Here is a 13,050-nt window from a genome sequence, read left to right as displayed (position 1 = left end):
TAGCCCCTGTGGTTTATTTCTTTTTTACCAGTACTGTGCCTCTTGTGGTGTTGTATACACATGCATACAACAACATTTACATTCACACTCTTACATACGCTAACTGTAGGAGGTTGTTGAACACCTGAAGATGAACTTAGGGTTGCAGAGATTTACTCTGTTGGGGGAAGATCTAAAGAAAATACTTTAAAGTCAGCTTCATCCTATCTGAATAACCAGGAAAGTGTGAAAATCTCATGATGAATTCATGAAGCATAAACATCACACGCGACAATGACTCAAACCTTGCGGGGCTACCATTTAGGAGTTCCAGGGTTGTCACAGGTGTTGGTAAGCTCCAAATAGAAAATAAATGTCTTGGCAAATACTATGACATAGTTAGTTGGTACTACAGCAATGCACACATCTGCAGTATTTCTTTATCAGGCCTGTTTTTCTCTACAGCAGTTATTTCTGGTTTTCTGGTTTAGCAGCTATCTTACAAATGAAACAGGTGACAAAATAATTTGCTCTTTAAGAGTGATACACAGGATATCTTAGTTCTGTATCCCCAGAACACCAAATATTCCACCAGCAAATGTTAGATGCTGAAGTGAGCTTGAATCAACAGCAGTAAGGGGCCGTTGTTCCACTATGACCTAAAAGCTCTACTTACCTACACTAATTTCCAAGCATTTGCTCTTTATCATAGAATCACAGACTAGGTGAGGTTGAAAGGGACCTCTGGGTCCATCTGGTTCACCCTCTGCTCAAGCAGGGTGACACAGAACAGGTTGCCCAGGACCAGATCCAGATGGCTTCTGAAGATCTCCAGGGAGGAGAAATATATAGAAATATATATTTCACTCAAACCTTATAATGGCATGCACAGAGCTTTTATGCCAACGTTTTGACACGTTAACAGCTTTTCCTACAGATAAGGAACTCATTTTTAATCAGATGAAGAAGAGCCAGAACCTACTCTAAACTGACACAGTGAAGCTAACTTCAGCTGTATCAAAAAGACTCACTGAGGCTGCGTAAATCTTTTGTATGATGATCACAGAATCATAGAATCTTTAAGGCTGGAAAAGACCACTAAGATCATCTAGTCCAGCCATCAACCCATTCCCACCATGACCACTAACCACATCCCTCAGTGCTACATCTGCACAGTTCTTGAACACCTCCAGGGATGGTGACTTTAGTGCTGCTGCTTCTGAAATGCTTCTCTTGAGAGAGGGAGGGGGGGTAAGGGGAGGGCAGGAGGGGGATGGGGAGAGAATGAGAAATTCAGAGCAGCATTTCTTTTCTGCACAGAAGTGACAGTTTCCTTCCACTATACCCAATGCCCGATGTCTGCACGTTTCTCACTGTGGCACAAATCCTGTTAATCACAAACCCAGGCCTAAAACAGATTCCACTGTCCAGAACAACACATGAATTATTGCTGAGCTTTAGAACTGTTCCTGCATTTGTTTACACAGCTGTTCTGTTTGCCACCAGTATCACAACTGTTTTTCTCTTGAGCTATTTCAGATATGAAGCTCTCCATACAAAATCAATTCCTTTCATTTTACAGTCCCGCAAGTGAAGACTTTATACCCATTAATTTTGTCATGAATCTGACCTACTGTACAAACAAAAAGGCCATTTCTAATTCTGAAACCAAAGTTTATTCTAAGTACTTTTGAGCATCATAATTTTGATTAACAGTTAGCATTGCATATAAACATATTCCTACAGTGTGAAGCTAAAGAACTTCTTACTCAACAAAAGATTGTGTTAAAATATGTATTTTGTTATTTTGGTGCTGTTAAATAATAGGGTGTATCAAGAATAAACAGCAGAAGCAGCTTAACAAAGTTAGATTTAACCTGAAATAAACTAAATTTCATACTCTGTCAACAAAGAAACAATTTGGTTACTGCATCCTATTATTTTTCATGTAGGTGAGACTGCAGAATTGTACTAATTATGTACACAATCATGGCTGAAAAGGTTCACAAACAGGAATATACAGAGCTGGGAGAATTCATAACCCAAGCAATGAGTAAACTGCTAAATAAATGTTCTTCTAGCACTTGAATGTTCCAAACCACTGGGATCTTCCACTGCTGATCACTATGTCCTAAATATAATTCGGAATATACTAGGCCTCAAATATCTTCTTCCCTTTGGTTGATTCATTTTCACTTTTTTGGCCCTATCAAAGTACATATTTGGCAGAATATAAAACACAAGCTTCTGTGAAAGTCTTTGTCAAGCCACATAGTATCACCATTCATTTTCATTATGATAGCCCAAATATACAAGAGGTGAGGTCTGCAGTGAAAAGTGATGACTTTCACTAACCCAAGCTCAAGAATCAGATAAGATCTCAAGCAAAAGAACCTGTCCATTTGTCCTAGTTCTATTAGCTGGCCTTAAAAACATATAGGAGCTTCTTGAAGCTATGGCTTTAGTACATGCTTAGACTACCGTAGTTACAGCAACCTTGTTATTACAATGTGGATTATTGGTGTATTTGACAGAAGACAATGACTTGCATTTCAAATATCCAAAAGTGGTTTCTTTGTCCATTGACCACATGTAAGATAACAACTTACTTAACTTATAAATTATTATTTTATGATGAGAAGAGGGCTGAACAGAAACTGAAGAGTTTGCTTTTCCAGCTGAGCTTGAAGCCAGCTGGAATCCATTCGGTTATTGGAACTGGATACAATACATAGAGACATTTCATCAGCATACAGAATACCATTGAATTCTGATTGAAAAGTTATACTGCATGCGGTTGCCACAGTGTGTGCCAGTCCTGGTTCTGTTATTTACCAGAAAATAAGTCCTGGGGAGAGCACAAACACAAGCCTTCCTCCGGCCTGAAGTCAGGACACAGCCTGAGGTACCTATTCCTCCCATAAGATATCCCTCCCAGCTCTTGAGTTTACACACCCTTGAAAATCTCAACTAGTTAAATCAGAGTCAGGGAAGGAGAGATGCTGGCTTTCATTTTTCTGATGTTGCTACCTATGCTTTCATCAAAGATCAAATTCCTGCATCTCTGACCCTGAGAATCAAACCGAGCACCACTGCTGATACCTCTTCAGGACCAGGACTTGTAATAATGTGAATAAAGTTATGCAAAGATCCTCAAAACTCATGGCAAGGTAAGTTTTTAGGCATGAGTTGATAAAACCCAGACATGTTAAAAAAAAAACCACACCATGAAAATCAGCATATATATATATAAAAATTTAAATTCCTTCAGTATGTTACAAGTTAGTCATTCATTATTCTTAATATTGAGAATAATGTAATCACTAGAAACAGGTATTTGCCTAGCTCTGTGACTATTCACCACTAGCAAAATTACTTAAATGAAAAGGGAAAAAAAAAAAGATAACTGTGTACACAAAATTAGCACGAGAATTAGCAATCAACTGTAGTTCATACAAGGTTCTTAGCAGATAGCATCATCTTTATTAATAAATGATGAACTGCTTAGTGGAGTTTTTGCTTAGTGATATCACCATAATAACAAACACATGTTTTATTTATGTTTCAAGTTACATCCAAAATATGCAAGCCATTCACTGACAGATTCTCTCCAACATCTGAAGACTCTTTACCCCATATTTAAAATTTCATTGATCTAGATGAGATAGTACTCCATCAAAACTAAGGGGAATAATGCAATGACTTCAGTCGCTGTGCATGATGACTTCAGTTTCTACGCTTATCTTTGGGGATTTACTTTCTATGATACAACAAAGCAAAAAACTGCATTTCTTAAAGCCAGCTGCACTTTCCTTGTAAGGATGGTATTTTTTCTCTGTGGGATACGGTGCTATTTGTGCAGCAGATTGTATTTTGACAGATCTAACTGTATCATAAAAAGGCCCTTAGCACTACCAGACTGGTAGCTCACAAACGCTCATGAGCTCCAGGATTTCATTAAAACCAACCAACCAACCAAACAAACAAACAAAAAAAGAACCTCCCTCACAAAACAAACAAACAAACAAACAAAACAATTAAAATGTTTTTGAGAGTGTAAAATGCCTCCAAGCCACTCACCTCCCCCACACCAGTCTGCAGAATTCTCAGCCCAGTTGTTTTCTCAAGTTTCTCTTTGTTCACGGCTGGAAGGAAAATTAAGATTGAAAGAGTTATGGAAAGCTGAAATATGCATAATTTTGCAGCACATGTAGTATAACCAGCCTCTCTTCCTATCTTCCATCAATAAAGTCATGACAGTTTCTTCCTTTGTCATCTATGGAATATTTTTCCCCGACAGTCACTCTGCTATTCAGTGTTTTAAATGCATAAATGTACAATTCATTGTTCACTTTTCTGTGAAAAAGAAAACCAAACTACTTCTTGCTCCCTTGTATACAGAACATCACACATTTAATAGATGTACAGTGTATCTGGGAAGTTCTCTTTAGTAGAATCTTTGCACTGTCTTTCTTAAAGCAAGGAGCAGCATGGCATCTTGCCACTGTAGCAGCACTGTCACCATATAAGACATTTCAGAATAAATTACAGTTTTACCTAGCAGGAAAGATAAATAGTTTATCTCACAGCATCAGGATGCAGTGCACAATATTTTCCTTTCTAAAATGGAGGTTTTTCCTATTTATCAGTTTAAGGATCAGTAAAAGCACTCAAAAATAATCATGTATAGAACAGCATAAACATATAAAATATGAGTAGTAATAAATGAGAATAAGTTATAACCTAGAAATATCCCGTGCATGGACTTGAGCACCACCATTGCCCAAACTAAACAAAGATGAGATTATTCAGAGCTGAGGATGGAGTATATAGTAAGGATGGAGGAGAGGATGGAGTATAGAGTAAGTTCATCGTGTTTTGATCAGGAAAATGTCAACCATCCAGATGCATACTATATCAGTTGGATTCATGGCCAAAAACCAGGCACTCATCCTGTTTTATTTATTAATAAAAATGAAACCTTACAGCCTTATTAAACTCCTCTCACTTAGTTGTCTAGTCACTGACTATCTAGTCCAAGTGAGTCATCTAGGTTCTCTCTGCAGTCAATGGGAAGATATGAACATTTAATACTATGAGTCATCCCACACAGCTTACACACATCAGGAGGCACCTCTCTTTCCACTGATTACAAGGACAATTGGGATAGACTCAGCTTCTCAATTTAAGTTAGCTGAAGGAAGTACTGCTACCAGAAAGCAGAAGAAGTATGCTAGAACATACTGTAAACAATACATTTACAGAAAAATGGTGAAAAGAATTCATATAGTTTTCCTTCATTTTGGAAAAATGCAATTTAATTGCAGCTTTTTGAAACATTCAGAACAATCCACATCATAGCAGACAGTTCATAGTAGCAATATTATTGTGAGATGATGCTTTATTTAGTTTGCCCAAAGTAGAACTCAAATGACTCACATTTATTTCAGAGGTGAGTTGTATTATTAGGGCTCATTTTCTCCTCATATATCCAAAATGTAGAATTATTTTTGTAAGTATTTGCATGTGCAAAGACTCAAAAAGTAAAAATTTAAGCAAATCTAATACAGAGAAATTTTTCTGACTTCCTCCAGCAAGAGATTAATTTTGTGCATGATTCAAATAGAGAGGAAAGTTCAGTCCATCTTTTAGACCCAGCTGTTTGCTGATAAGAACAGAGTCCCCAGCACAAACATGATTTGTTGGATCACAGCCTAAAAAACATACACAGTACTCACATACATAATACTTAGACCATGCTTTAACACATTCACAAATATATGCATCTATTACACTCAGAGTCATTGGAACTGCTCAAGGTCAGTTTGCCGGGATCACATGATTTGAGGCTACATTTATATAGGTTATACTATATCTAAATTTCCAAAAAGTAAATCTTTGCAAACAAGCTTGATTTTCAGCCTTGAGATGCACTCCTCTGGATTGTGTTGCTTTATGGATGGTGGATAACTCGCCACACTGATATTTCCCCTTTTGGATGTGCCCTGCTAGCAAATTGATAGAATCATGCTCAGCACATACATTAAAGACAGATTTCTATCAAATGCAAAAAAAAAAAATAAATAATAAAAATTAAAAGATTAAAAAGAACTGGAAGCCCTATGGCCTCCGTCAGAAAAACTGCAACAAATTATTCTTTGGTAGCTTGGGGCAAATACAGCTGTGCAGCAAAGTGGCTGTAAAATAAATGAGGTACAAGTAAACAAAAGGCGAAATCCTGCTGTATACTTGTATACTGCAAGAAAAGTTAACAGGAAATATTTGGTCTGCTGAATCACTGAATTTTGTAATCACTGCTACATATTTGACCAACCTCCTCTCCTCTTTATAGGTTCCCTGCGGACTTTAGTTTTTGAAGCTTTGAGATATATATACATAAAGTGTACTTAATGCACTCTTCCCTCTTGATATTGGCTAAAAAAGCACAGCTCTGACAGCTGTGCTAACCTAAACCTTGCCAAAACAGAGGCATGAAGGCATGTTGTGTTACTGATCAAACCAGAACCTGAAAAGGGTGAAGCTCAGGAACTGTCAGACCGCAGAGAGAGACCCAGCCAAACATCTCCAGCATCTTCACTCCCAGTGTGTAGCAGGAACATATTTTAACTACCCTTGAACTCCACAAGCAGTTTAGGGAAGTCAAAAATTCAGTCAAATACAGCAGTGCCAAATCTATAGCATCAACCACATTTCAATAAACTGCTTGAAGCTGCTGAACATGATATGACTTCTTAACTTTTTCTACCTATAATTGCAATTAAGAATGTCAAACATAGTCAATAGGCTATAGTTACACGAGGAAAAAGTGGTGGGAAAATATATTCACTGAAAACTGGCCAACATTTTAAAGGGTATTTTACTGTGCTACCTACTAGTTTTCACTCCAGTAGGAATATTCAGGAGATAATATTTCTGATGCAGAGTTTATGGACTAGAAATACTAATTTTGTGTAACGTGGTATGTTACACAAAGTTGATTTGTTTCAGCCTTAGCTTAATGTCCTGAAATACTAATGGAGAACTCACAAAGTCATCAGCAAAAAGCCAAAGTCCAATCTGGTGTCCTTCTGTGATGCACTGGTTGCAACAGCCAAAAAGGGAAGGCCAACTGATATCACCTACCTGGAGTTCTGGAAGGCCCATGGTCCCACACCATATCCTTATCTCTATACTGGAGAGGTATAGATTTGAAGGATGGACTATATGGTGAATAAGGGACAGACTGGGAGAGCTCACTGGGAGCAGCCATAAGGAAAAGGACTTGGGAGTTCTAGTGGATGAAAAGCTTGATGCAAGTCCTGGAAGGCCAACTGTATCCTGGGCTGCATCAAAAGAGGGATGGCCAGCAGGGTGAGGTAGGTGATTGTCTTCCTCTACTCTGTGAGGCCCCATGTGGAGTATCGCATCTAGATCAGAAGCCACAGCACAAGAAAGACATAGAGAGAGGGTTCAGAAGAGGGCCATGAAGACGGCCATAGGTCTGGAGCTCCTCTCCCACAAAAAAGTGTTGAGGGAGTGGGACTTGTTCTGGCTGGAGTAGAAAAAGGCTTTGGGGACACCTTCCAGTACCTAAAGAAAAGCTGGAGAGAGACTATTTAAGCAGGAAGATAGCACTTAGGAACTTCTAAATTTAAAGACGATAGATATATGTTAGAAAATGTTATAAATGTTCTTCAGTGTGACGCACTGAGGCAATAGCACTGGTTGCCCAGAGAAGCTGTGGATGTCCCGTCCCTGGAGGTGCTCAAGGCCAGGCTGGATGGAGTCTGGGCAACCTGATATAATAGGTGGCAACTGTGCCAATGGCAGAGGCATTAGAAGTGGATGATCTTTAACATCCCTTGAATCCAAGACATTCTATGATAGAAAAAACAGCTACTGCAAAAAAACCCTCAAATAAATAAACAAATAAAACCAATTCCATTTGCAAAGTTTAAATCCCATTTTTTAATCTCCCACTGAAACAAAAAGAGCCTCCAAACACACAGAAAAGGAGGCTTTTAAATTAAATTCACTAGATGAAGGATATGCAAATTACCTGGAGAAGCAGAGCCCTATAATGTTCTCAAAATTCCGCAATAGCCTATTTAATTAGTATTTTAATTTATCAGAATAATTCTTTGCACTTGACAATTTATGCAGTATCCCATATAATTAAGCACGTAGCTACAGTGGAATAATTTTGCCTTCTCTCTGTATACCAGTTATTTTAACCTGAAAGAGTCTGTGGAAGTCTCTTCTGTGATCTAAATTACAATGGGGACAACTTAATGGCTTTGCTCTATTAGGGAGCACGATGAGGGTGTTACTGAGTGTTTCAGGGTAGCGACTGTCACTGTTCGTAGTCTTCACCAACCAGAGGGAAGTCTGATGTGTTTCCCAAGGGCTACCATTTATTTCCTTCAGCAAAAATATCTGCCAGTGGCATAGTCAGGAATTTGAATGCCTAGTTTTGTAGTCGGCAGGTTTGACCTCAGCTCACTGTTTATTAGCAGAAACAAGTTACAGACAGCTGCAAGTAGAACTCCAGTCTCATTATAACCCTTCTGGAAGAAGGAAACTCTGAGAAATGAGTAGTTCACAAAGGTTTGATGTAAAGCAGGTTGCCAAGCATAGCTATACCCTCCAAAATACTCATGGGAGCACATGTACACTGGTACAAGTGCTGCAGGATTTACCCGCTCCACGGAAGAAACCACCCTAAAGATGAAAAGTATTTGTGGGAAGGTGGTATCACTCACAAGGAAACCCTATTTTTCTGCTATGTATCTGACTGTGAGGGTGTGTTTTATCTAATTAAACACAGAAGACAACAGTATTTACAGCCATATGATTCCCCTGACCTCTATTACATGCCCATTTCAGAATGAGTCAATTCAAGCCCTGGACTCACTAGTGATATTGACTGAACCTCCAGTCAATAAAATGATGGAAGGCAATTAATTCAGATTTACTGTCCAGTGAATTCTACACCAGCGATCCTCTTCACAACTGTTTGTTGCAAAACCCCTTTCACAAAGACAAATTTAGAAGAATTTCATCTATTTTCCTATCTTTGAGGAAATGAAAAGGAAAGGGAGGAAGGGAAATCCAGAGAAATGGTATTTATTATGCTTCTAATTTTTTAACAGATTTCACAAATCTAACACAAGCAAACGTTGCATTCATTTACATCAAGTGTTTCCTCCTGCCCTGCCTCCAGATTATATGGAAAGATTCTTCATAGGATAAACGAGAAAGACTGCCTTTACAGTTGCCCATGGGTGGCATACATATACAGCGCATACAAAAATCTTTGTCTCTTGTAATTCAATGAAAATGGATTCCCATAACGTTTGGGCCCTTGTTCTGTTGAGAATCTCCAGAGCAAACCTGTTCTTGCACCTCCTGAAACTGCTGAGGTAGTCAAAGAGCAGAGGAAAAACACAGAGACAGTTCAGCCTTGTCTAGGTCTTTCAGAATATTGGAGTATTTGGATATGTAACATAGGTTTTCCAACCTTGTGCATTTGGCTTTGATAGAAATAATTAAAACAGAATTTAATGAACTTGAAATTAGATACTTAGGTATCACCATGTACAGAAGAGTAGACTTTCTGGAATACAATATAAAATCTCTCTCCCTTTAGCACACATCTTTGAATTCCTCTTGGCACTCCTTTTTGGGAATGCAGCCTGTGAATGTGTAACTCCTCTTTCTGGGCAGGTGTAGTACTGGGCTGCAAGTAAATAAGTCACGAAACACAACACCAGCATCCAAAGTGCTCCAGCTTGAAACAAAAGTTACTAACTCAAGAAGCCACATACAAGGAGAGGAAGATTCCTTCTACTGAATTTTACAATTTAGTTAGGAAAAGCATACAGACTGCAGGGCAAAAGGCATTTTGTCTTCCATTCGTCAGTGGGTGATGAAGAGAGATTGTAGCTTCATGTGTAATTTCTAGTTAACTGGCAGCCAGGTCTGGATCGAAAATGGTTGCAGAGAAGTCAAAGCGACATATCTGTACTAGTGACAGCTTGCTAAATATTATGTCATATTCAATTTTCAAGTCATTTTTCAAATGATTTTAATTAGATATTGTTTCAATCTCACGTGCATTAATTTAATTTCTGGTATCAACATTTCAGCTTTCAATCTGCTCAGATACAGTACCTTGCTGCCTGGAATAATTTAAAATATCGTTTGCATCTCTGGCGATTTTCAGGGCACACATCATTTACAACCCTCTCTAGCTAATAAAACTAGCAGATGGGAATTCAGGCCATACTCCCCACGCCCCTTTGGATTTTCACAGATTTTGGTACAAGATAGCCAAATATATATGTACACAATCAAGGACTTTCCATCTCTGATTCTCTTCAATTCTGTAAAAATGCACAAGAAAAAAGGCAATTTGTCAGGCAAACAGCAGCACCACATAAGTGAAAAAGTGGCCTATATCTGAGAATCTGAAAGTTGTGCATTTTTAAAAACTCATTTGCTAAAATAAAATCACTTTCCCTTCTCTAAAGCATTCACCTCTCACATCCCCGAAGTGCCACGGTCAGAAAATATTGAAGGATAGGGCTGCAAGCATCTGATACATCAGGACCTCTCATGGCTCTCTGTTTGCATAGATTAGACACACATATTTTAAGCATATTCTTTCTGCCTGACTGCTTGTTTTGATTTATTTTTACTGATTTAATAAATAGCTGCTCAATTGTATGTTTTCTCATAGCTGTCCTTTAAAATGAGCACAGTGCTATTTTAAAATATGATATTTAAATTGTAGTAAAGGAGTGTGGAATATATCAGATAACATTTTTGCATTTCTCTGGAGGATTTATGTTAATAGTAGGATCCCTCCCTATGAGCATTGCCTGTCTCAATTAAAACGTCAGTTGAGGCTCGCTCGCTACAAAAGAGCAAACATGTATTGCCAGAGATTGAATTATCCCATCTTGAGATAGGCATAATTTCCTCATCACATATAAACATATATGATGAATATATATGGTCATATGAGATATTTTTCCACAGGCAAAGTAATATATATATATATATATATATATATATATATATATATATATATATATATATATATAATATATATTATATATATATAAGCTCCAAAATACTTCAGCAGTAAAACACTCCTACAGACAATGTCACAGCTACGGAGAGGAATTTTTTAGTGTTAATGTGATGGTTTTATCCTGGAAGTATGAACAACACTACTTTATATGAATTAGAGCTGTAAGAATGAAAACCATTTATTTGTTCTTAATACTTTCTTGCAGAGCTTCTGAAACCCATTTTCAAAACTGTTTTCTTAAATCATTTAAGGAAGTCCACATCCATCGACTGTAGAAAACTGAGTACTGATAATAAAAAATAGCCATGCTTTAGTTGTGTATGTTTTACAATTGAGAATATACTTCAATGACTTATTAACTTTTTAATACTGCTAACCACAGCAGTTGTAATAATTCAATCCTGCACATTACTTTATGCTCTATATGGCACATGTATGTTAACAATTTGCTTGCATACTTAAAATACTTATCTAATATTTATAGCTAAAGTTGTACCAATTCAGCCAATGTTAGCAGAAATGGATGAAAAGAAGTGTTACTCTACTCTTCACATCAACTTTTCTTCAGATAAAAATTCCTTGACAAGTTTCAGCCCCATAAAAGTAATTGAGATAGAACAACCTGCAGCAAGCAGAGCAGAAACCTGAGTAGAATACATTCAAGTAGACCACTGCAGCACGAGTAGACAATTTTTCTCAGCAAACTTCTTTCTGAGCTGATTGCTAACGTCTAGACTAACTTTTTAATTGTAATTTTTGGAGTCCCAGTCAGCTTAACATTGAACTTCACCATCATATGTTCAGTCTTAACATTTACAAATTAGAAGGCAAGATTCATGGTCCCAGGGGATGGAGGGTAAGAAGGACCATCTGGATTTCTCTCAGCCATTCTCAGTTTGGGGAAGGCTTTGCCTCCTCACCTTCACAACACTGTGGAAAGTAACACTTTCACAAAAGGAGCTTAAAACCACAGTTTCTTCTCTTTCCTTTTAAACAAACAGGATTACAGAATACTATTCTAGAACAGTTTTTCTGCTTTCTTTTATTTATACTTAAGATTTGAACAGATTGTTTTCATTTTGATTTCATAAAGAACTACAAAAATATGAAAAACAGATAATTGCAGTCAGCTTTTCAAGGTTAGCTACATATTCTGGAGTTCCATATCTGCTTTTTTGCTTCCACGTGTATATTCTCTCTTTCCATATTCCTCATTTCAGTCCCTCAGGATATCCACTGCATCTCCTTTCTTTCTTTTGTTGTTTTCATATCATAGAATCATAGAACCATAGAACTGCTCAGGTTGAAAAGACCTTAAAGATCATCAAATGCAACCACAACCCAACCATAGTACCCTAACTCTAACAACCCTTTGCTAAATCATGTCCCTGAGCACCACATCCAAATAGTTTCTAAACACATCCAGGGATGGGAACTCAACCACTTCCCTGGGAAGCCTATTCCAGAGCTTAACAACCCTTCCTGTAAAGAAATTTTTTCTGATTTCCAACCTAAACTTACCCTGGCACAACTTGACACCATTTCCCCTCATCCTGTCACCTGTCGCCAGTGACACGAGACCAACTGCACTCTTGCTGTAAGCGCCTTTCAGATATTGGAAGAGAGCAATGTCTCCCCTCAGCCTCCTTTTCCTCAGACTGAACAGCTTCAGTTCGTTCAGACTCTCCTCATATGGCATATTCTCCAAGCCCTTCACAAGCCTTGTTGCCCTTTGGACCTGCTCCAGTACCTCCATATAAGAATTCTCAGTCCTCTTTACAAATACAAACAGCTATGTAAGAACAGTCTTTTGTCCTTTTAGCATTTTAGAAGAAGTGGAAAAAATCAGAAGCTTCTATGGTCATCTCCATCTAAAAGAAATAAATATATTTACTTACTTCCTACTCAGGAAGAGTAATATCTAAAATAATTATTTCTCATGTTTTTTTCTAAAAATACTAACTGGGGTTGAG

At 37.7% G+C, this 13,050-nt stretch overlaps 1 protein-coding gene across 2 annotated transcripts in view; it reads right to left on the bottom strand.

Moving 5' to 3' along the window:
- PTPRN2 (protein tyrosine phosphatase receptor type N2) overlaps nucleotides 1-13,050 on the bottom strand; it is a 620,737-nt gene that overhangs the window by 223,897 nt on the left and 383,790 nt on the right. For both annotated transcript variants that reach the window (XM_072328503.1, XM_072328501.1), the window contains exon 12: nucleotides 4,060-4,124. In XM_072328503.1, coding sequence (XP_072184604.1) covers nucleotides 4,060-4,124 — 65 coding nt within the window. The remainder of the gene's footprint in view (nucleotides 1-4,059; nucleotides 4,125-13,050) is intronic.

Source organism: Excalfactoria chinensis, chromosome 2 (assembly GCF_039878825.1).
Source record: "Excalfactoria chinensis isolate bCotChi1 chromosome 2, bCotChi1.hap2, whole genome shotgun sequence".
Classification (NCBI taxonomy): domain Eukaryota; kingdom Metazoa; phylum Chordata; class Aves; order Galliformes; family Phasianidae; genus Excalfactoria; species Excalfactoria chinensis.
This window is presented reverse-complemented; position numbering and strand designations above follow the sequence as displayed.